Source organism: Phoenix dactylifera, chromosome 2, assembly GCF_009389715.1.
Source record: "Phoenix dactylifera cultivar Barhee BC4 chromosome 2, palm_55x_up_171113_PBpolish2nd_filt_p, whole genome shotgun sequence".
Taxonomy (NCBI): domain Eukaryota; kingdom Viridiplantae; phylum Streptophyta; class Magnoliopsida; order Arecales; family Arecaceae; genus Phoenix; species Phoenix dactylifera.
In genome coordinates this window covers 16,312,042-16,337,149 of record NC_052393.1, presented here as the reverse complement: position 1 = coordinate 16,337,149, position 25,108 = coordinate 16,312,042, and the positions used below count along the sequence as shown (strand labels likewise).

At 41.5% G+C, this 25,108-nt stretch overlaps 2 protein-coding genes across 2 annotated transcripts; both read left to right on the top strand.

Moving 5' to 3' along the window:
- Positions 1-9,620: 9,620 nt before the first annotated feature.
- LOC103712793 (flavanone 3-dioxygenase 2-like) lies at positions 9,621-12,453 on the top strand. The gene is made up of 4 exons (XM_008799420.3): positions 9,621-9,884; positions 9,984-10,231; positions 11,406-11,730; positions 11,876-12,453. Exons 1-4 carry the CDS (start codon positions 9,687-9,689, stop codon positions 12,116-12,118), a joined length of 1,014 nt encoding a protein of 337 aa, XP_008797642.1. The 5' UTR covers positions 9,621-9,686; the 3' UTR covers positions 12,119-12,453.
- A 5,351-nt stretch (positions 12,454-17,804) lies between these two features.
- LOC103712792 (50S ribosomal protein L11, chloroplastic-like) lies at positions 17,805-22,762 on the top strand. Its single transcript, XM_008799418.4, has 4 exons — positions 17,805-18,055; positions 18,198-18,370; positions 18,591-18,654; positions 22,352-22,762. Exons 1-4 carry the CDS (start codon positions 17,848-17,850, stop codon positions 22,558-22,560), a joined length of 654 nt encoding a protein of 217 aa, XP_008797640.1. The 5' UTR covers positions 17,805-17,847; the 3' UTR covers positions 22,561-22,762.
- The last annotated feature ends 2,346 nt before the right edge of the window (positions 22,763-25,108 follow it).

Below are 25,108 nucleotides of genomic sequence, written 5' to 3'. Positions count from 1 at the left end.
CCGGCTCCGAGGAGTTTGTCCACCTCCTCGGCCGCAGCTCGTTGTCGCTCAGGGGCGGAGCCTCTTTTCTTCTGCTTTACAGGCCTGCTGGTTGGCCTCACCTGGAGTCGGTGGACCATGACCTCGGGGTCAATTCCTGGCACGTCCGCGGGCGACCAGGCGAAGACGTCAGCGTTGTCCCGCAGGAAGCTGACGAGGCGATTCCTCTCATGGGCGCCGAGGCCGGAGCCAACCTGCACGGTTAGCTCGGAAAAATTTTCTTGTAGTGGGATTTGAATAAGGAGCTCACCGGGTTCTACTTGCTTCTTCCAGAGGGTGTCCCTCGCATCGAGGGTTTCTATGGGCAGTGAAGGGCCCATCGGGCGGTCTGGCGCCTCGGCTGGTTGCTTTACTGTGTGGGCCGCCATGTAGCATTGCTTGGCGACCAGTTGGTCTCTGCGGACCTCGCCCACTCCTTGGCCGGTGGGGAACCGCATGAGCAAATGACGAGTTGAAACCACGGCTCGAAGGGCGTTTAACCCTGGGCGCCCAAGGATGGCGTTGTAGACCGAGGGCAGACGGACCACCAGGAAGTCCATCCTCACAGTGCTCTCCCGGGGGGCGAGGCCAACTGTGACAAGGAAGCTAGCCTCACCTTCAACCGGGACCGCATCTCCGGTAAACCCGACCAGCGGGGCATTGATTCTCCGGAGGTGTCCTTCTGTCAACCCCATTTTTTGGTAGGCATGATAGTACAAAATGTTGGCTGAGCTTCCATTGTCAACTAGGACACGCTTTACATCAAACCTATTTACAATCATTGAGATGACCACAGCGTCATCGTGAGGGGTCTCAACCCCTTCTAAGTCCTCGTCCGAGAACGAGATGACTTCATCAGTGCGTGGGCGCTTCGGGGGTGCTCCCTGGGCGGCTGTTCCTGCCAAGGTCCGCCCAATCATGTTGATGGTGCCGGCGATAGGCCTGTTGCCGCCAGGATTTTCGGTTGGTGCGACATTCTCTGCCGGCCTCCTTTCCTCATGTCGGTTCCTCACGAACCGGTTGAGTACTCCCCGTCTGATGAGCGCTTCTATCTCGTCCCGGAGTTGGAAGCAGTCCTCCGTGTCGTGCCCGCGATCTCGGTGGAAGCGGCAGTACTTCCTGGAATTTTGGGAAAATCCCGTGTCTCGCATAGGAGGCAGGGGTCGGAAGAAGTCCCGACCCTCAATTTCCATCAGGATCTCGGCCCGAGGAGCGTTGACAGGTGTATAGTTCTCGTACCTCGCCTGGTACGTCCGGGGCCGTGGTGGAGACCTCGGACGAGGAGGTGTCCTCTGCTGAGGTCGCCCCTGCTGACGGGGCGGGCTCCTCGGTCTGGGGAGATTCTTCTCTCGGCGGGGAGACCGGCTCCTTTGTCGGCCGCGCTCCTCGCGGCGCTTCTTCCGCTTCTTCAAGGTGGGCTCGATTGCCCCCCGCCTGGAGGCGACTGCCTCCTCGGCCTTGGCGTACTTCCGGGCTCGGGCCAGCATTTCGGTGAAGTCGGCCGGGAAGCTCTTCTCGATGGAGAAGAGGAATCGGTAGGAGCGGACCCCAGTCTTCAGAGCCGACATGGCTATCGACTGGTCTAGCTCGCGAACCTCCCATGTGGCGGCGGTAAAGCGGTCCAAGTACTCTTTGAGGGACTCCCCCTCCTTCTGCTTGATGTCCAGGAGGGAGTCTGATGTCCGTCGCTGGCGCCGGCTGGCAGCAAAGTTGGTGGCGAACTGCCTGCCGAGCTGCTCAAAAGAGGACACCGTGTTCGGCTTCAGACCAGAGAACCAAAGCCGAGCGGTCCCTCGGAGGGTTGCTGGGAAGGCCTTGCAGAGTATGGCCTCCGAGGACCCTTGTAGGGCCATGAGGGCCCGATAACTCTCCAAGTGGTCGAGGGGGTCGGTGATTCCGCTGTAGGGCTCCACCTGAGGCATTTTGAACCTCGCGGGAACTGGCTCATCCTCGATCTGGCGGGAGAAGGGGGACTTGGTAGTGAACTCAAAGTCCCCTTCCTGTCTTGCCTTCTTGCTGTGGAGTGCCGCAATCTGGCGCTCCAGATGCTCGACTTTTCGGTCGAGCTCCCCCACCCGTGGGATTGTCTCTGTGGTTTGCGCCAGCTCACGGTGATCCGGGGCTGACTCCGCCTCAGAAAGTTGGGGTCTCCGGTCGAAACCTTCTCCCGGTAACTCTCTCCGGGGAGAAGCTCGTTCTCCGTTGTTGGCTCTGGAGGAGCCATGCAAATTATGGCTTGGGAGAACCGGGCCGTTGGGGAGACACTCCGGCAGGACCTGGGCCTGCGGGGGAAGCGTGGGTAAAGCCTCCTCGCGCCGTAGGCCTTGGACGGCGGCGGCCAGGACCTGGACTTGCTGTACCAAGGCGTCGAACTGTTCCGGCTGGACCTGAGGAACTGGGTCCGCCGGAGTTGGAGAATTCTGGACAGAGTGTCCAGGACTTTGCGGGGGACGCCGGGAGGCGTTAGAGGCTCCCTTACTTCTCAACTTCATGACTGCTACTCGGGCCCTTCCTCTAGCGCCAACTGTTGCTGGAAATTGGACCCGGGGGCGATCTTCGGTCGAGGAGAGGGAGCGGCGGTTTCTCACGGCGGGGCGGCGGTCTGTCGGCGGGCGGCGTCCTCCGTCCGGGGCGGTCGGAGAGAAGGAACAGCAGGTCCTCGCAACGGGGCGGTGATCCGTTGGCTGGCGGCGTCCTCCGTCCGGGTGCCTGCACACGAACCGGTGGCCGGGTTTTCCGGCGCCGGCCCTCCGACGCTCAAGTCAGGGAGGGGGCAAATAGTGGGGAGAAGGAGATAAACAGTGATTTTTGGGTGTATGAATGTTCCAATCCCCTCTTGAGAGGCCAAGGCTCCCTTTTATATGCGGGGGTCGGTTTACCTGTGATGTAACAGGGCGAGGCCGTAGTACGGCTTGGCATGTTGTTCAGGTCGGCGCTCGGTCAGGCGAATCATTGCACTGATGTCGGCGGTATGGCCGAGATCAGAGACTGATCATAGTCGACTAGACCCTGCTGGGTCGATTTGCCGTGGAGAGCTGGGGATCCGTAGATGTCAGGAGCCATGCGCATTTATTGTGGAGTAAGTCGGAGATCCGCATTTATTATGGAGTAAGCCGGAGATCCGCATTAATGGTGGAGTAAGCCGGAGATCCGCATTTATTGTTGAGTGTGCCGGAAGATTACAGCGGCCATGCGCAATAAATGCCGGAGGGGTGTTAGAGTACGGTCCTCGGACATCGGGGTTTCTCTTAGGTCGGAGGTTTCGGGGTCGGTCGTCTTGTGGCCGAGCGTTCCGAGGTCGGACGCTGACTTCGGCTGTTCGGGGTCGGAGGTTGTACGGCTTCTTAGGGGCATTTATATCATTTGGGGGAAACTTTATTCCCCCCAACAACCAACATCCTACTCATGACATTATTTTTTTTCTATATCTCAGAGGCAAAATTGGCATTTCAACCCTATTAAATCATCTAGCCAGCATATTTGGTACCAAAAATATCAAATTTTGCATCATTCCAAGAAGATTTTTTGGTAAATATAGCAACTCCCATTTACTATATCTTGGTTTAACAAAAAAATTTTGGTGCATGCACTAGAGGAGTTGGTTTAGGGACCACTTTCCCTTTGGCCACATACTTTATGGCACTAATTTTAAATCCGAACTCTTTCTACCAACAGAGTCCATGTGTTTCATGACTTTCAACCCAAAAAAAAGAAATATATGTGAAGCATTCTCATGTCATCGGTTCCGTAGCTTTTCTTCCTTTGGAAGCTATCCATCCCTCTCCATCCATCCATAAGATCTTTCTCCTCCTTCCCAAATCCATTTCTCCTTTCTTTTCGATGATTTATTTGTCAAGTGTGTATCACATGACCATTAACCATGCGCTGATGGATACTATGCTTTGAAAACTATGTACTTATTTGTCAAGTACATCTCATATAGCTATAGACTATGTATGAGTGAACATCATATTCTGAAAATTATATACTGATTTTTCTAGAGATATATATTAGGTCGCTAGATGGCTTATCTACCAAATATATATCACATATGGTTTATGTACTGATAAATATCATATTTTGAAAACTATGTACTAATTTATCTGGGGGTATATATTGAGTCACTAGATGACTTATTTACCGAATATGTATCATATGGCCATAGATTGTGTACTGGTGAATATAATGTTCTGAAAACTATGTACTGATTTTTCTAACTATATATATATATACTAATTTGCTAGATAGCTTATTTATCAAATGTATATCAAATAGCTATGAACTATTTAATAGTGTGTACCATATTCTGAAAATTATGCATCGATTTGTCATATATATATTAGGTTGCTAGATGACTTATTTTTCAAATATATATCACGTGGTTATGAACCGTGTGCCAATGAAAGGATGAGAAAAAAAAAGAAAAAAAAAACTTAGAACGGAGGAGGAAGATCTCACGGGCAGAGAGTCATGGGGTCGACGCCAATCAAAGGATGGATTGCGTGAGAAGAAGAAGTTCCATCCCATCTTGCCCTTTTTATTTTTATTTTAAGATCAGTGCCATGTATTCGTGGCCAAAAACAAAGCAATCATCATCGGATGATCTTCTCCATCTGTCCTTCGCTATCTGCCTAATTAAAATAATATAATATTTTTAATTCAAAGCTTCTTGTAAATCTAAAATGATAATGTATTTTGTGTAAAAGTGACACAATCAATTGACCTTATTTTTTTACTGCAACGGTCCGCTACTTCCTTGTCTAATACCTTCGGAACCAGCATGAAAGCCTGAAAGGAGGATACCTTGTCTTTTGTTATAATGGCAATCAAAGGTTTCACAGATGGGAGCCATTATAATGTGGCAGGGAATTTATTAATGCCTCGGTGTACGGGGAAAGTCATTCAAGCCGTCCAATCAATCGATAATTAATTGTCACACCGTAACGTGCAGGTCGGTGGGAAATATCAGTCGTTCCAGATGCGGAAGGAAACATCCCATCTGCGACTCATATTAGGTTGGGTTTAAATTTAAATTTTTATTTTAGATTTTAGATATAAATAAATTCCGATCATAAATAAATCAACCATCTAATCTGGTTATTAAATAGATTAGATTTAGATTTAGAATTTTTTTTACTCATTTAGCCTGTATAATAATTAAATCGAAACATAATTCGACCCATTTTTTAATCCATTTAAAATCTACTTAATTTAATTAAAACTTACTCAATTTATTTATATTCCAATTAATCCTATACCCTTAACCTATTTAATTATTTAAATTTATTTAATCCATCGAAAATAGATCAGATTCGAGCCGGTGAATTTTTGAATCGATTTACATCTGATTAGATTGTATCCATGATTACTACCGGTGAGGATAGCAAGCAGATACATGACAGCTGTACGTATCATTGAGTCCGGTTGAAGGAAGCGTATCACGTATGAAATGCTATGCTGTTTTTTTTTTTTTTTATACAACGGTAACTCAAACAGCTCTAATATGAGTACAACCAATAAAATTAAGAAAGAAAAAATAGCGTAAACATGAAGGGGTAGCTATATCAGTAGTCCACAGAAATGCCGACAATAAAAAAGGCGACCCATTCAGCCGCCTTATTGGCCTTTCTGAAGTATGAACTGCCTGAAAGAAATTCAAATTTTCCATCAGTTGGCGGATATCATGCAACAATGGACGCCAAAACCTACACCGGTCCTTTTCCCAAATCTAATTAGTCATGATGGAAGAGTCCACTTAAGAATGCTATGCTCCTTGGTGTCGGCACCGTGAGAGTGACGATCAACGGCCGTTGGAATTGGAGCGAAACCTTTGGGTTAAGGAACGGGGACAAGGACAAGTGATTGCAGCATCACGGAGTTCTTCCACGCGGCCGGGACCCAAACGCGCTTCTCCATTTCCGCGTGAGATAGTTTTATAAAGGGGTATGAAATGTCTGCCTACAGTGTTTTGATTGGCTAAAATTGGAGCGACGTTATATTTACCATGCAGCATTTGGTACAGGCTCATATCCTTATGACAAGGGCATGATAGAGTTTAAACGACGAATCTTTCTCAACAGCTGGCTTTTGATTTAGATGGGTGCAGTTTCATCGGAAAGGGTTAGATCACAATCTATTATAATTGCAGTAAATTTGTTCACGGCAGATGGATAGATCAAGTTAAAAAAAAAAAAAATCAAATTTTCTAATCTCTTTAAATTCTTTAAATTATCTTTTACAAGACGTCTCTTTCAAAAAAAGTTGTAACTTTTTAGAAGAGAACACTGTCTTTCGAAAAGATACGATATTTCCAAAACATTTCTTATCTTCGGAACTATCACATCTCTGATAGAATCTATCTCCAGGACTAATCCTAATCTAATCTTATTTTTCTCTCTTTCTTACTGATACTCTGTCTTCTAAAGAGTTTCTTCCATAGACAGAATTCTTCTACTCTTCAACTTTTTGCTTTATATCTTCTTCTTTTTTAATCTTTTATTCTTTTCTGGGCATAAGAAGGAGTCGGTCGGATCAAGCCTCCTCAGCGATCGTGCTCGTTAGAGAAGGATCAAGTTGAGCCGAATTGTTGTACCTTGGGAACAAAATCACCGCAAACCCGTACGTAGGAGGCGAATCACATTCTTAGGGCAGTGTATATAACACGCCTCAATCTAGGCAAGCTCTTTTTAATCTTCTGAATTTATTTTAGTGAATTATTCTTTTATAAAATAATGTTATAGCAATTTCAAGACAATAATTTTTTCAACAGGTTTAATATCCAAATCTCTTCAATATTGCAGTAACGTTCAATGTCGATTCGTTTTTCTTTTTAGTCATTCTTGTTAAGCTCTATCCAGGGTATCAAGCTATTTCAAATCTTTTAGGGATGCACACTTCCTTAAATCGTGTTTAGTTATGCATCTTCATTAGCATGTATCGAATGGTCAACTTGACTTAATTTAGCATGTGGATGCTTGTTCTTCCAAAAGATGAATGCATATTTTTCAATTCATATAACGATAGTGTTACATATCTGCATTCATAGGTAAAAGTCACCCACTTACCATACGAAATATGTTTCTTCCATAGCTATGAAAATAATATCTAATATTTTCTTAGGACCAATATCTGCAACCAAATTATATAATACATAATGTTTGTGATTTTCACTTGCATGCATGTGTACTAAAAAACACTATATATATATATATATATATATATATATATATATATATATATATATATATATATATATATATATATATATATATATATATATATATATATATATATATATATTATGCATTCTTCTAGAACCAATGTATTCTTAGGACCTATATATTTTCTTAGTTGTTAGGTGCGCCTTGCATTTTTTATTGTCAAAATATTTTGATTAGTCAATAAGAAACTGCATGTCTATCACTTGAGCAAACCCATCTTATTCTAAAGCTCCACGGCAATGTCACTAGTTTATAAAAGTCAAAATATGAGGTAGGAAACACTCAATGCCGTAGAATACTCTCCTATCGCCATGTGATGATAGAATAAACTAAATCATTGCCATCATCTAAGTATTTTCCTTCATCAAATACATGGACAATCAAGAAGTAAAACGAGGGCATGGCTAAAAGATTGAGCAAATACTACAACTCACCATCAGTTGCAAGTCTGTTTGAATTGTTGCAGAATTGATAGAAATCCTTCAAGTTAAACTGCACTTGCAGGCTGTTTTACAATATTTTGTGATGGCCAAGTTGGTCATTAGACAAACTAATTTTTTAGAAGCATCTTTACATAGATTTAAGTATGAGTTACACAAGATTTTATTTCATTATAACTACAAAATTAAACCAAACACTGGTTATGTAGTTATAAATATAACAACTACAACCACATACTATCGTAATTGCATATATTTCTTATGTACCTAAAAACTATCTTAATAATTTACTATGTGAAGATTGATGTCGAGGATAGCATATATTTGCATAAAACTTCAACAATTTATAATCATTATTTTTAAAATAGTAGACCTTTGCTATCAAATGTTTTAAAACTATACAAACTATTTTAAAAATGCAAAATTGCTTTCACCTTTGATGTTATTCATTTTTCTTCTAACATTTTTTATATAACTCGGATTCACCATCCTTAAAATCTCGTCTGACAACTTAGCCCGTCAACCAAATGATAATATATGTTCAGCAAAATCAACGATCAATCAAATCTTCGAGCAATTAATATGAATAGTTACAGCTCGACGCGATCTCAACATGCTTGAAAAAGAAATATTGTAACCGACCAGATCAACAAATAAGAAAAGTGCCTAATTACAACGCACCTGAGAAAGAAAATCTTAATTGCCTCGAACAGTAGATATGAAAAGAGCTCAACTGCTAATCTGCGAATTGTGCGATCCTAACTGCGCAAATTCGCGTCCTCTCCTCTATAAATATCAGGCATAGAGACCCCTAAAGTACAATAAGAAATCCGAATATTATATTCTCATACATCTATCTCATTTTTATCTCTATTGGTTTCTCTCAAAACTCTGCTTGACTTAAACATTGGAGGGTCCCTAGTCGGATATGTTCTCGTGACTTCCTGTTCCTTTTTTGTGGTTGCAGAACAACTTTAGCATCATGCTATTTTTCTCCAACTCAACTGAGCAGGCTCATCCATCGGCTCGTCTACTTGTCAAGACCGATTTTTAGTGGCAACATTTATTTATTCCCAACATACTAGATAAATATCAAACAAGCCTTGTCATAGTTCTACGAATTCGAATGAGGCTTATCTACTATTGGCAATCTGCATTCAGCTCTCTCCTATCAAAAGAAACATGCCATGTTGTCATGGGGATAATAACACCATTTGCAGTCATAACTGTTTCAATTTCAAAATCATGAGGCAATTACCTCAAAAAAATGTATATTAGAAAGACAATTGGGGGTAAAAATGAGCCAAGCAGCTCGTGAGCTCCTTAAGCTCCACTTAGAGACCGAGCTCAACTCGATTATTACCGAGCTAGAGTTGCACTCAAGTAACTCAAACAGTTTTTTGAATCGGGCTCGAATAGCAAAATACTCAGTTCGAAAGCTCGCAAGTCTAGTTGAATATATATATTTAATAATATTATATTTTATATATAATATATTGCTAATTTTATATTTTAAAATATAATATTATAATATTTTGTTTCAATTTTATCTTCTAATTATGATCAAAGCTCGACAGAGAGCTCAACCTCAAACTTAAGTATAACTCAATTGATATTCGAATCAAATCGAGCTGATTTTGAGTATTATTATTATTATTTTAATCAAGTTGAGCTCGAGCTTGAATATTGAATTGAATATTGAAGCTCAATCGGTCTTAGGTTGATTTTAAATTTGAGTATTTTGAATCTACTCCAGCAAGAAAAATTAACTACTCGCCTTCGTTGCGCAAGGGGTTTTAAAAAAAACACCATGCTTTTCTCCACATCTTGGTTGACGATATATAGCGTCATCATATGACGTCGACGAGATAATGTATGTGCTGACGTCACCATCGAGGGTTCAAGCTTTATAAAGCCATTCGGTCGAGGCTTCTCACCGCACTCCTCTCTCTCTCTCTTCCCCCATCTCCGGCCACAATTACTTCCCAGGGCTCCTTTCCCGCCTCTCATGGCGGACCAACTCCTCTCCACGGGGCCCCCCCGCCGGACCCTCCCTGAGAGCTACGTCCGGCCGGAGTCTGAGAGGCCCCGGCTCGCCGAAGTCGAGAGCGACACGAACATTCCTGTTATCGACCTCGGCGCCGACAATGAATCCCATATCATCTCCCAAATCGGCGCCGCGTGCCAATCCTATGGCTTCTTCCAGGTCTCACTCACAAACTTTATTTTGCTCCTTCTAAACTGAGTAAATTCCGTGGCGGCTCTTATGCATTTTTACATAGTTTTCATATCCTTTTGGTCATAGATCGTGAACCATGGGATGGCTATTGGATTGATGGACGACATGGTGGAGATTACCCGGGAATTCTTCAGCCTCCCTCCGGAAGAGAAGGCGAAGCTGTACTCCGATGACCCTGCAAAAAAAATCAGGTTGTCGACGAGCTTCAATATCCGGAAGGAGAAAGTCCACAACTGGAGAGACTATCTCCGGCTTCACTGCTATCCTCTGGAGGACTTCGTGCCAGGGTGGCCTTCCAAACCCCCTTCGTTCAGGTCTGTATCGGAACCAGCTCTGTTTTCTCTACTGTTTCTTTAATTCGACGTAGTGTTCCAAGGGAATATGGAGGATATGAAAACTAAAACCTACTCACGTGGTGCCAAAATTTCCTTGTTTAAGCTAATTGCATCTCTAAGCTTGTTGGCTTAGGCTGGTCCGACCCTGGTTACCTGAAGACAAAGCTTCGGCATGGGGACTCGTCTTACGCAGCGATTTGGCTGCACTCTGTTATCGATGTTCTCGCCTCAGGCTGCTCGTATCTCGATGACCGATGAGGACCACTGAATGGTGATTATGCAGTAACGTCGTGTGGGGAACGAGACGCGGAATATGATCTCACACAAGCTTTGTGTGTATGAGAGGAGCATGCCAGTTCTTGAGGTTCCAGCGGAGAAATCATACGCTGCACCTCGTGCACCACCACACGAACAAATCGTGATAACTAGTACCATGAACCATTGACTTTGTACCGGGAGGGGAAAAAGCTTCACGGATTCTAGATGCCTCTTTTGTTTAAGCAAAGCAACTTGAATAAGATGGAAGCTCTATAAATTAATCCTTCGTAAGCTATCTTACTGCCTAATAATGTTAAGATTAGTTTTATTTATCTACATAGGATTAGTATTATTGGTTCTTGTCTTAAAGGGCGGAACCATGGTTTTCAATTCAATTTTCTTAGAGTAGGAGCATTTTATAATAGGAATCTCTAGCATGTTATGAGCCAGCATTTGTCTACTCTACCTGGCATTTGTCTCTTCCACATATATATATCATGATTTTGATGGCATGAATATTATAGTCAACAACAAAAATGTCGCAATTTTGCAGTCATGGAGAGACTTATCGCTAAAAGGAAGATCGAATCCATGGCTCAGACATGCATAGCTCTCGTTTTCACTTTGAATCCTGTTAGTGGGGGTAGAGCTTCATATATGGTGGCCATTAACATGCCTGTTTCGTGAAGAAGATAGCCCATCCTTAAGCAGAGCCTCTAGGAAATGTAGGGCCACAAAAGACTTGACCATCCATGCGAAGTCACATGCGAGTCATATGGCTACTAGGCTCTAGAATCTTGAAGTTTACCTACTTTACCTCACTTGTTCTCTTTGTAAACTACCTCGATGAGTTGATCTCAAAAGCTTGCTCTGATTTGTTTTCCTCCCTCATCAGGGAAGTGGTGAGCAGCTATTGTAGGGAAGTTCGTCATCTAGGCTTCAAAATCCTTGGGCTAATATCTTTGAGCCTGGGTTTGGAGAAGGACTACATTGAGAAGGTTCTTGGCGAGCAAGAACAACACATGGCCATTAACTACTACCCGCAGTGCCCGGAGCCTGAGCTCACATATGGCCTACCAGCCCACACTGATCCAAATGCTGTGACGATTCTTCTTCAGGACCAGAAGGTGGCTGGCTTGCAGGTTCAGAGGGATGGCAAATGGATCAGAGTGGATCCCCACCCCAATGCTTTTGTGATCAACCTAGGCGACCAAATACAGGTGACATAGGCTTACAAAGCTCTACGATTCATAGCTAATTCCATGCCATCTCAAAGTGCTTGCATCTCAGCATTTGGGCATGTCGGAAAGTTCTTCTAAATTTCAGCTATTATCAGTGCACAAAATTTTATATTTGTGAATGCAGGCATTAAGTAATGGTAGGTACAAGAGCGTTTGGCATCGGGCGATAGTCAATTCAGACAAGGAAAGGATCTCGGTGGCGTCTTTCCTTTGTCCATGTAACAGTGCAGCCATCAGCCCTGCAAAGAAACTCACCGGAGAGGGATCCCCAGCCGTATATAGGAGCTACACATATGACGAATACTACAAGAAGTTTTGGAGCAGCAACTTGGATCAGGACCATTGCTTGGAGCTCTTCAAAACCTAGCCGCATCCACCATGCTGTCCACAGTCAATGTTTATACTTCGTTGCGATCGACATGTGAGAGTTTGCTATCAACACACATCATCAACTCCAGAAGCTTCCCCACTGTTTCTCCCCCATGTGCTCAGACCAAGTTATCCAACCGTCACTCAAAACGTTTCAAGCTGAAATGTTTCAACTACCTTATAACAGCAGGAACGGATTCTGGTGCTGTAACAGAAAGTTAAACAGAATCCGTTGTGTACTGTTGAGCTTCAAAACAACTCTGTAATGAGCTCTATATAAGCTCATGAATTCCGACTGACCATGGTAATAAAATGATACCATTTATCCCATCATCTCTTTATCTATCTCTTCAAAAACTTCTTCATGGTATCAGAGCCTAAGATCCTGTGCATCCTCTCAATCTTTCTCTCATCATGATGGAAGACTTCTAACAACAGATGTCAAGAAAATCAATCGATCTGGAAGTTTGACTGCCCATGGCCTCTTCCGGGCCTGTTCATGCCACAGGTGCTGCAGAAGACATACAAGCTCAGGATGTTCAAGCTATTCCACCTAAACTAAAATTCCTGCTGAATCAGATTCGATCCTTGGTACCAAATCAGCTTACCTCTGATAATTACCTTACATGGAGATCTCAAGTCATTAGAATCTTCAAAGCTAGCGGATTTTTTTGGCTTTCTTGATGGTTCATCTACACACATTCAACCATCTGATACATCGGATTCTTCAGCATATGATGCTTGGTTTTTTACGGATCAATTTCTCGCCACGGCATTGAACTCCATCATCTCCTCTTCTGTTCTCCCATATGTCATTAATCTAGAACACTGTTACCAAATCTGGGCAGTTCTAGATTGCAGATTAAACTCTGCTACGATAACACATATCATTCAGCTCAAAAGTGAGTTATACAATATCAAGAAACGGGATCTGCCCATGTCTCAATATCTTGATGAGATCCGATCCAAAGTTGATGCACTGACTGCTGCTGGTTCGCAGATTGATCCAGAGGATGTTATTCTCTATGTTCTCAATGGGTTACCAGCCTCCTATGACTCCTTTGCAACGGCAATTCGAACCCGATCCTCCTCAATTTCCTTGGATGTGCTCTATGCTCTCTTATGCAATGAGGAGATCATCTTATCCACTAAGGAAAAAGACCACCCAACACATGACTCTACGTTTGCTCTGTCTGCCGTTCAGGGACGAGGACGTGGTGGCAGACTTTCTTCTATATAGAGAGGTGGTGGTAGAACAAGACCACTTTCACGAGCTGGTGTTTGGATCACCTCTGGGCGTGGCAATGGTGGTAAGTCCATTATAGAATGTCAGATTTGTAGAAAGCGAAGACACTCGGTAGTCCACTGTTGGTATCGCCTAGATACCAACTGCACAGAAAAACTTCTATCATCTTCTGGTCATCAGGCATTCTTTACAGCACCTACAACTGCTGCTTCCTCTTCAGGTGATTGGATAATAGACAGTGGTGCCACAACTCACTTGACCGCTGATGCTTCAACAATAAATCAACCAACAGCCTTTCATGGTCCTGAGCAGGTATCTATTGGTAATGGGGAGTCACTTCCCATCCGCCACTCAGGAACTGGTATTCTTCCCACCCCAACTCATACCTTTCGTCTTTCACAAATTCTTCATGTTCTTACCATTTCACAATGGAGACTTTAAGTAATTTGTCCTCTCTTGCGGCCCTTGGCACTCGGTCCCGTGTCATAAGAGAAGCTTCGGTAGTAGCTCGCCCATGTGGTCCAGCTTTGGCCCAGTAAAATGTCGTAATTGCTTGTTTAATTACATACTCATTGGACTATTCTATCCCACCTTATTCTGTATTCTTCTATTCTCTGTTTCAAAGCTATTATTTCAAGCTGAAAAATCTGACAGACGAGAAACTAAAGCTAAATTTTACGGAGCAAAAGAGCCTTAGCCTTATGACTTGCTCAAAAGATTCTGGATAACAATGGAGTCTCACTTTGTGGTCCTGAGAGGCGATTGACAATTTGCGGAGAACAATTGGAACCTAGTTACTGGTCTTACAGAGTTGCTCTTACTCCTCGATTTCTGATGCCAAGAAATACGCGATGCCTTCACATGAAGTTACCACTCTTTTTGTGCTGGCCATTTGTTGGGCCCTAGGTTATCAAGATAGCATGAGGAAACAAAGCCGATCTAAAGGACTTCCCTGAGCACACCTCCCTATGGATCTCTTATTCTCTTTCCCTTTACCACAGCCAAAGTTCGCCTTATCTGCCTAAAAGCTCACACCTGATAAAATCTTTGAAAGCACGGTCAAAAGGCTGCATGCTCAAACCTCGAGCGCTGAGGATCTTTGGCTTGCTGGTGATCAAATTTTGCTGCCCAATTAGCTAAGCACCTCACCTTCATGTTCTTGGAGTATTAGAGCCATCGTCGCCCGGATTCATTGAACAATTGCAGGCACCGGCCAAACAATTTTCTCCACAGCACCACTTCCATCACTTTCAGACAACCACCTTCCACCCAACCAGCCTTAACAATCCCTTCTCTCATTAATGTCATAGTTCCCATTTGATTTGTCGCATCAACATAATGGGCTCTGGGCACCAGTTCCTTCATGATGGTGCTTGGACCACTCAAAATTTAATGGTCCGCAGAAAGATCCAAACAGACCATCTTTTTGCCCTTGATTGTTGCCATGGATCTTGCACAAGATTGGAGTCCATAAAATTGCTAGTCTGGAGGGTTGAAGTGAAGTAGTGGCAACTTAATGATGTAGAGTTATGTTCTCCATGAGCTCGCTCGCATGGACCTCAAAAATACGTCAGCAGGCAAGGCAATACTATGACATAAACTGTTTGAGAAAGTACACAATTATATAATAGTTGTATTACAATGAGCAGACCTCAACGTGAAGGCAGGGCAAGCTTCTGCCACCATAAAGGTCACAGTAGTGAGAACCCATGACAGACCGCAATCTATGGTTGACTCGTTCTCGCTAGATCGGAGGTCATCGAGATTGCCCCCTTGTACCCTCCTCGGTTTGGTAAAATAGAAGAAAAAAAAGACTACTCACAAGACAACTTGAAAAGACCGATACTCATTTCTCGAAGACAGTTTCTTGTAAGATTTTCAGCTTCAAGTTTTTCAACTGTTTATAAGGATGGCATTGACATATAAGACAGCTTTAAAGCACCGCTACTCGTTTCTCCCAAGGCAGTTTATGTGTTCCATCTTCTGCCTACAAGATTTTTTTATAGATTTTTTTTTTTTTTTGAGAAATAGGGAGGGATCAGTCTCACCAGTTTCATTAAGTAAATGAAGGTTTCTTTTAAAATATTCCTACTAAAATTTTTCAACTGTCTAGCAGGATAGCATTGACATTGAAGGCAACTTTAAAGGACCACTGCTGATTTCTCCACCATGATCCATTCAATTATTTTCTGCGCACAAGCTTCTTTTGGTAGATTTTTTTTTTACCCCTGACAATAGGGAGGGGACTAGTCTCATCAGTTTCATTAAATGGAGTCTTTGTTTTTTAAGATTTCCAGTTTAAAGTTTTTATTTCACAGGCTTTCCAAATGTCAAAAATTAACAGGTTATCAAGCCAAATGTGCCTCACTGTTGGACCCTACGGTGGCACCATAGACACTTAAATTTTCGATTTAGTGACAAGCATGTTCTTGAAATATTTGCAGTCTGTCAAGATTTCCAAATACCAGCCCAATCTCATATTAAACAAGGTATGTAAGAACAGATTTTACTCCTTTAAAGAAAAGAAGGTATATGCCTTTTTAAATTTCAAAATCAACAATAAGACATTCAAATTGAAGATTTATATTATTGATCATTATTTATAATGTTAAAATATCTAGAAATCGAAATTATGTATTTTGATAATTTCTAATTTATGCAGATTGCGGATACAAAATAAATGGTTTTTATTATACTAGTATACTAAATACAAAATAAAGTATTTAAATTGAGATACATGCCATCTGCCATTTGGGATGAGAAAAAAAATGTTTTTTACAATTTAACCTCCAACATTATTTTTTTTGAACAATACAGTGCCATAGATTTTATTAGAGACGAAATAAGTGCAAAGGAGGGGGGTAGCGGGAGAGAGAGGGAAGGAGGGGAGCCCAACAAAATAGGACAGCCCAACCCAACTAGTCCAAGCCTAAAAGCCCACCCCCCCGGGAAGCAAACTCCAATCCAATCAGCACTAATGGAGAACCTCTTTTAGGCATTTCGTCGAACAGCCGAGATTTCTCATCACTTCCGTCAACCTCGCCGTTACCACAGCCCACTCCCTTGCTATCCTCGCTCTCTCTTTTGGCACCGACACACCTTCACACATGCTCCACTACCTCTCCACCTGCCGCCGCTACCGGGCATTCCAAGCACCATCCCTTCACCATACCTCCGCCTCAGGCTTCATCGCAAGGAGGACGCTGCAACCCTATTCTCCCTGGCTTCTTCGTCACTCCGGCCGCCATCCGACCCTTCTCCTCAGTCTCGGGCACCCTAGGTCAAGATTCCGGCCCAGCTCAACTTATTGTAGCTTTGCCTCCATGCAGCACCACCACGCCGCATTAGATTAGTCCGCTCTGATGCCACTCCTCACCCCGGGCAGCACCGCTCATCGCCGCCGGTCTTCCACGACAATGTGACCGTGGCCATGGCTCACCATCACGTGGCCACTGCTCCACGCTGCGGGCCACCGAACCATGACCACCTCTCACCGCTGTGTGGCCGCCGCGCCATCGCCGTGAGCCATTGCGCGGCCACCGCGTGCCACCTCTCCGCCTTGCTTTGTTGGAGACATTCCAACCGTCAGGGCCCTCCTAGCCTCCGGCGCAGCCTCCGTCGCCTGGGCCTCCAAAGTAAACGTGATCCGAACTCAACCCAATGCATTCAAGTCCAAGTCTGATCAAGTCAAGGACTTGGTCGAAAAAGCTTAAAAAAACTAACAAGTTGTGGAACCTTGATTGAATTATCGTCCTACAAAAAATTGCACTAAATGTTGTGACAGAGTAATTAGGAATAAATGTTGTGATAGAGTAATTAGGGATTCCAAGCTCATTGAATTTTTGGGTTGAGCTGGATTATATCATGTTCATCAAGTTAGGTGGAAAAACGATATAGTCTCCACTTGGCCTAATCTCAAAAAATGAGTTCCAAGAACCATTATAAAAATGTTGTGGTTCATAGGCTAAGATTACGGTCTATCTGGCCTTTTTTTTTTTTTTCCTTTGGTATAAATTCTTTACTTTCTCTTTATTTTCTTTTCATTTTTAGCGGAAGTGACTCCCATATGCTACTATTATAGTATTATCCTGGAAGGTGGTTTGAGTTCTATCGTGACATGGTCATCAACTATAACACATGCCCACCAGTTGTTGTTCGATGTGTGGAAGATTATCAGGAGCCTTGCAGGATTTGAAGTAAACTCATATGTATTGTGAGGTATATTATACTAAATCTTATGTGGCTAATTATTTCGGGGAGGTTGTTTTGGAGAACTCTTGTCCTCGGTGTAAAATGTTGCCTCATCAAGCAAACATACAGTCAGGAAAGAAGGGTTGGGGTGGGGTTGGGTTCGGTCCAATAATCAAACGGATCGGGTCCATGTCAGGGATTTTGACCCAAATCCCGCATCCAAGCTTAGATAACGGGCGAACCCATCTCCTAGGTCTATCTCTTCCTCTCACCATCCCCTCCTCTCTCCCATGGCGACCGCCTTGTCGACCTCTCTCTCACTGCCCCGCGCCCCCTCCCCGTCCCCCTGCAAACCCCACCTCTCATCCTCTTTCCTCCCTCCCTTTTCCTCCTCCTTCCGTCCACTCCTCCGCGGCGGACCCTCTCTTCTTCGCACTCCGAGGCCTCCCGCCGTGAAAGCCATGGCTCCACCCAAGTCCTCAGGGAAACCCAAAAAGGGTAGATCTCCAGACCCATACTTTTCCTTTCTTTATACTTCCCTTTGATTAACCTCTTCGAATTGCTATGGTTTTTCCTTTACTTTTGTTGTTGTTGTTGTTGTTGTTGTTGTTGTTGTGTGTTTCTGCTGTGAGTGCTGCAGTGGTGGGTGTTATCAAGCTTGCTCTGGAGGCGGGGAAAGCGACTCCGGCCCCGCCGGTGGGTCCAGCACTGGGGTCCAAGGGCGTCAACATAATGGCCTTCTGCAAGGAGTACAATGCCAAGACCGCCGATAAGGCCGGCTACGTGATTCCCGCGGAAATCACGGTTTTTGATGTGAGCTATCTAATTACTTTCTTTACTTGGTTCCTGTTAACTTGATTTCTCTCCTGTTTGGTTCTGGCATGCAATCTCGCCCTTCTTCTTTGCCATTTGAGTGCGATTCTGGGGATTGATTTCCGGAAACGAATGCTTACTGTAGTAATTTTGTGGCCAATTTATCTCGAAAAAGTGACATGGTTGTATATGATACGTTTCTTCTATGCTGTTTGAATAGGATAAGAGCTTTACTTTCATTCTGAAGACTCCTCCTGCTTCGGTTTTGCTTCTCAAGGCTGCAGGTGTGCTCCCCTCTGTTATTATTTTCAAAGTATTTGATAATGCAGTGCCTCTTTGTTACTGAAGTATACAGAATTCTAAAGTTTAATGCTGTTATCATATTAGACTACATGTAGCAGCTATTGAATAAAATATAAGCCATCTATGTAGAGAGAATCGATGATTGCTTTTCTTGAGAACCTTTTTATGAAGCATTTAGCCAATTGTACTCTGTGGCTGTCTGTTCCTGTAATTATTTACCGTTAATTCTAGTAAAAGATATACATATATGACGAATTTTGTTAAGCAGTTTATTTTTTTCCTAAATATGAACAAATGCCTCGCTTAAACTGACGGTTTTGTACTTCAACAATGAATTTCATTCTGACCCTGTGAATGGTCTGCTGTTTTGTGTCTACCATCTAGGTTTCATGAGGTTAGTTGCATGGGATTGGTTCTTCTCATGATTGTTGAACGAACCTCATGGATTATAAAATATTGGAAAACTTTTGGGATCCTACTTTTTCCACAGTTTTGTATCTGAAAATGTAGATGCTGCTCATCCACTAGAAGTCTATTTTACATTTCAGATTAGATTTAATCCATATGAGGCATTGCTTGATAAGCACATAAAAAGCATCTTCACTTTGACATTAGTGTTGCTGGGACATGATATGTTTATGAAGATAAAAAGATCATTAATAATCCTTCAAAGGTAATTTTAGTGTATCCGAACGCGTTACTAGTGGTTCATTCCATTGCATAAAAACTTTGAGACGCCATAAAACTTTTCAGAGAAACAGCATCCAAATTATTAGGACGGATCCATACAATCAGTGAATACACGACATAAACAATTTTCACCAGACTGAGTATAGAAAAGATTTCACTGATTTAATAGTCATATTTCGTGTTACATCTCGCGATTGCTCCAATGGGAAGCAATTTCTTATATAACCATCTTATATCATGACAAAAGAAGATGGATTTGACATTATTCTTACATTTTTATTTTTAACAAGTACCACGTCTGCGCAAGTACCAAGTGGACAATAATGGCAAGGTTTAGGCTTAAATAGACAATTTAAATATAGTAATACGACAGCCATATATATATATATATATATATATATATATATATATATATATATATATATATATATTGAGAATAAGAAACTTGGTTTCTGTTTCAGCAATTTTGGTGGTTTCAGCAGTTTCACATCGAGTTATGGTCAAAATAGTTAGGAAACAGTCTAAAAAGTAAAAAATAAAGAAAAAAACAAGGAAAATTATTTTCCATCATTTAACTGTGTTTCATATTATCTATGTTCATAACTTTGTCTGCGTAGATTCGGCTGAGTTTAAAGTATTTGTAAGTCATTTCCTTTGACTTGAGTGCATTTTAAGTTATCTAAGATCATAATTTATATAATCTGGGTAGTTTCAAGCTGTAACTAAGCTATATTGAATCTCAATTTATTAAATATATCACATAAATGTACTAATCTCAAAGTAAAATATCAAGTATCAATCTATCAAGTATAAACTCACAAGATATGTATACATGATTATAAAATAAATTAGATTTGCCTATTCAATACTGCATACTATTGCAAGATTTACATAATTGATAATAGCCATCATCATCATTATCAGGATCTAAGTGGGAGTATTGATAAAGATGAGGATAATAATGAGGTAGCTCACCACGAATCCAAGTAGTTATACAATGTTTAATCTATTGTATATGAAAAAATATTACTTTTGTGAAATGAATTGTGTTTTGTTATTTATGATGATCTTTGTAAAATACTATGATAGGGGATATTAGAAACCTTGACCATCAAGAATTATATCATTATGTGTCTCTTTTAACTCAAAAAACAAAAGGAAAATCCATTAAAAATTGATACTGAATAACTTATATACTTAATAAACAAACAGAGGACAAAAAAATATGATAGCAAACTTCAAAACAGAGATTTAAAAAAGCATTCATATTTATTTTTCAGTTAGTTTTGGTCAAAACTGATCGAAACAGCCAAAAGTGGACTTCCCGCCAAAACTGGCCAAAACACCGAAGTTGGGGTCAGTTTCGGTTTGGTTTCCTTCAAAACTTAACACCATAGCGCAAACTTAAAAGAAAAGTAATATTTAATTCTAAAAGATCCTTTGGTTATGTCCCTCTGTAGAGAATACAAAGTTTAATAAGGATAATTGTATCTCATAATGTGTGACCTTCGTGTAAGGAAAAAGTTTGGGTGCAGCACTATCTTGATTCCATCACACAAAAGGATGCCATGATAAATTCAAAAGGCATCCATTGCTAGATAAAAATATTCAAGCTGTTATGAGCCACACTTCTCTGCAACTCAAACTAATAGATTGTTTCCTCCATTGGATCCCCATTCACTCCCACTCCTTCACCTTCTCAATTCTCAGAAAGATGGAGGTTATCTACTAATATAAAAGTGGATAAGTTGAGATTTGCTTATGGATATGATTGTTGAATATCAATAGAGATTTGGGTGGGCTCATAAACACAAGCATAGCAAAGATGAGATTGTCGAGGTTGGCCTAGAAGCATCGCATATTATGACAGTTTGAGTTTTGTGACATGCCAAATTGCCACTTTGGATGCACTCTCATGTGGAGAGATACGCAAGCTTATCCAAATCTGGCATCTCATGTTGATTTGTATGTTTTTCCCCCTTTTTTGGCCATTCACTAATGAAGTGCCAAAAAATGTTACACTATATTTCTTTTTCCAATCCACCAATTTTCTCTGCTATCTCATAGATTATTGACATGTCTTGTTGAACAAAATGAGTACCACATGCTTTTATCAATCTATGCTGCCATCTCATGTATTGACATTTACCATACATACTGCTTAAGACAGAGAACTGGAAGTAGGGAAAGAGGTATGATACATTCAGTGAACATATGATCATCACAAGGTAACGGCTTTATAAATTGATGTTTGTCGTGGTTATCAGTCAACCACAATTTTGTGATTCAGCCTTTAATTGATGTGGTGATTGCATATCAACTAATGCTGTACCGGCCTGAATCTAGCGGTACGAAGCATACTGTACCGGTTCGGAACTGGTGCTCGGTATGGGTTGCGTATCAACACTCGATACACCAAAAAAATTTCATACCGTACCATAACGACACTGTGCTAGTGTGGCACTGGTATGGGGTCTAGTACCGAGACGGCGAACCTTGTTGCATATGTCATGTATTTTTAATGTTTGTTTGGCGAGTCATTAATATTGAAAATAAAATATCTGGCTTTTTTTTCTGAATTGCATCAAATTTTTTTTAGTATAGTTGATAGTTGTGTCAAATTTTGTGCATACACCTTGTATGTCTCTACGAATGTATGCATATTTGAGACGGACAATGTTGTCCTCCAAACACATGGGTCTGAATTGGGCATTGTAAGTTGCTCCCCATATACATCTCCCAATCCATATACAACACCACTCATACATGATCCTTTTCCATTGGTCCACACTATACACCAGGTGGTAAAATAAAATTTCTTCAGACAGGCAACACAAATGGCAGATCGGGCACCCTCATGGAATTTTTTGTGCATGTGGAAAAACAAACTTATTCTATGATAATAGATTTATCTTGCCTATCTTTCTCTACCAACCTTGCTTATTTTTAGCGGTCTGCTAAATTGATCGTCCCATTTGTGATGCCAAGGAGTTGAGAAAGGTTCAAAGGAACCAAAGCTAGAAAAGGTGGGGAAGATAACCATTGAGCAACTACGTGCCATAGCAACAGAAAAGCTGCCAGACTTGAACTGTAAAAATATTGAATCTGCCATGAGAATTGTAGCAGGTACTGCAGCTAACATGGGCATCGACATCGACCCTCCAGTACTTGAACCCAAGAAGAAAGTACTTCGATAGCAAGTATTTTTCTTATTCCACTGTCATTTTTTCTCAATTGGAATCAGTGGCTTGTAATTTCCACTTATGTGTTGGCATCCCTATTCGGTCTAAACAAATTTTTGGCCCTACTTTATATTCTTTGGGAACTCATTTGTTGTATACAAGTTGTCAAACAGTAATTCTAATTATCCCCAATGTGCAAAGGCTTTTGTTGCATAAATTCTACTGCAGGCGGGAATCCTGAAAATGTTTGTTTTTTTTTTTTTTGCCAGTCCAAAGGCAACTATGAATAAAACTTGGCATGGAATAGTTTTCCATCTGAAGGTAGCTACAATAGTGCTGTGAGTTATCATTTATGAAAGTTCTAAAGAATCCAAACCATCTATCTGGACCTACTTCTATTTTTTTCGGTGCTGGTTACGAGGGCTAGAGTCCTTGATAGGTGCAGAAGGTTTGCCCACAGTTCAAGTTTGTGGTGTTCTTCATTTTTTTTTTCTTTTCTTAGGAAGCGTCCACAGGCATCTCTCTCCTTCAAACACCTCTAATTCTCTCAAATTCCTGTAGTCTAGGGGGTTTGTGCTGGGATGTGTTTTATCTTTTAGAGAGGCATGGTGGGGATGTCTTCTCCTAATCCTATTAACTGCTCACAGCGTGAAGGCTGTTGGAAAGTAGAAACCGTGGAAGAGAAGCCGTCAGGAGCTCAAGGATGATGGGAACCAAAAAGGAGGGTTAGGTTCCTTGAGTATTGAAGCTGACTTGCTATTATTCTTTCAAAAAGAGAGGATGGGATGTTTTTACCGGATAAGAAACTTTTTTTGGAGCATGCCATAGGTGATACAAGGAGGGGTTGATTCCTCGAGAGTTCTTTCTCATTCTGGACCTTGAGAATTAACCATTTGTCATGAAATTTGGAATTTCTGCCGCAGCATTTGCATTTTATGCATGCACACTTCCTTTTTTAAAAAATAACTTCTTTTACAAGTAGGGTAGAAGTAAACTTAGTCAAAATTAATCGATGTCCCTCGATGACTTTACCAATTGAGCCAATTGATATGCTCAAGCATATCTGTAATTGATCCTCGAGCACACGGGTTTATTGTGTTCTTCCATGTTCCCTGCTTTAAGATGAGCATCTGCTTTTTTTGTGATCTCTCGAACATCATTGAATGTTATTGATGATAATCTTTTAGATAATAATAATAATAATCATCTTTGATTAAAAAAAAATAATAACCATCATCATATAATTGTTCCATATCCATAATAACGACGGGGTACATAAAAATGTTCTTTTATTTAAATATAGTGGAAGGATATAGGATGAATGAGAAATTCCGAGATAAGATGGTTGAAAGCATCCAAGATATACATCATAGTAGCTTAGATCTTCACTATGGAGATGAGATTAACATTAGGACCGGCCTAAGACAAACTGCCGAGCAAACCTTTGCTCTAAAACGTGTCTTCATGGTGGAATTGTTGAAGAGGATTAAACGAAACCTTGTTTCACCCCTTTATGTTAAAGAAGGTAGTTAATTTCAATGATAGCTTCCTCCATCAACGAACAGGCCGTTCTCTCTTCGTCCTCAATATACCTCTAAATTTGCTTCAGATTTTTCAGTTAATAAACTTGGGGAAGCATCTCAGCTTCCTCCATGACACTTCAGATAGATAGATGATGACAGGGTCATTGATTTGGTAGCAATTCTTCTCAAATATCGCCTAGTTTTATCTTTCTGGTGCAGTGGCGCACGATAAAAGATTTCATGCAGTCGAGAAGCCATATTAGCGACTTATGCATGATATCAGGCCAAATTAGAACCATATCTCATCCTCCGACATGGACAAAATTCTCCATTCTATGCTTCCCTCCTGATAAGGTTATCAGATTTAACTCTTTGAGGGTTGCGACAGCTTGTGGGCCTGAACAACCAATAATGTCTTCCTTCCTCTCACGTAATCCACAATTCCATTACTAAGAAAATATCATTAAGACAATGCGTGCATCCCCGGAGACGGTGCCGACATTCACGTCGCTATAGTTATTATGATCCATGGTAAGATATTTTGCAAATCATTTGCCGACCCAAAAAGTGATAAGCTAAATTTCCCGCCGATGTTTCCAAAAGCATCTCACCTAGATATCGGCTATATAAACATGGGAAATGAAAATTTTGACGCGTAACACTTGCATTGTCGTTTTTCTGAATGACGCTTATGAACGTCGATGATTGATGAAGCTTTTGAAAAGCATTGCAAGGTCTCCATACTTTGTTGCTTCATTTAGACTGCCACTGGATGCCAAGAAAGTTGTTTCGTGGCATGGATGATGATGCTTTTTTCCGTCGCCAGTTTGGTAAATTCCACGCTTTAAAGCATTTCCAGGGTATATATATATATATATATATATATATAGATGAAATTATATGATTGCTTTGTAATAGTTTGTTTAACAAAAGCTGTATCATATATCAAAATGGTCAATATGTACATAATATTAAATATAAGTGTTCGCTAATTGTTTTAAAATTTCTAATAACTAAAACTCCAAAAAATGCTCAAATTG

Coding starts and splice junctions, on each gene's coding strand:
- LOC103712793 (XM_008799420.3), top strand. CDS start 9,687: ATGGCGGACCAACTCCTCTCCACGGGGCCCCCCCGCCGGACCCTCCCT. Junction 9,885..9,983: donor AATCCTATGGCTTCTTCCAG/GTCTCACTCACA, acceptor TTTTGGTCATAG/ATCGTGAACCATGGGATGGC. Junction 11,731..11,875: donor ACCTAGGCGACCAAATACAG/GTGACATAGGCT, acceptor TTGTGAATGCAG/GCATTAAGTAATGGTAGGTA.
- LOC103712792 (XM_008799418.4), top strand. CDS start 17,848: ATGGCGACCGCCTTGTCGACCTCTCTCTCACTGCCCCGCGCCCCCTCC. Junction 18,056..18,197: donor CTCAGGGAAACCCAAAAAGG/GTAGATCTCCAG, acceptor TGAGTGCTGCAG/TGGTGGGTGTTATCAAGCTT. Junction 18,371..18,590: donor CGGAAATCACGGTTTTTGAT/GTGAGCTATCTA, acceptor CTGTTTGAATAG/GATAAGAGCTTTACTTTCAT.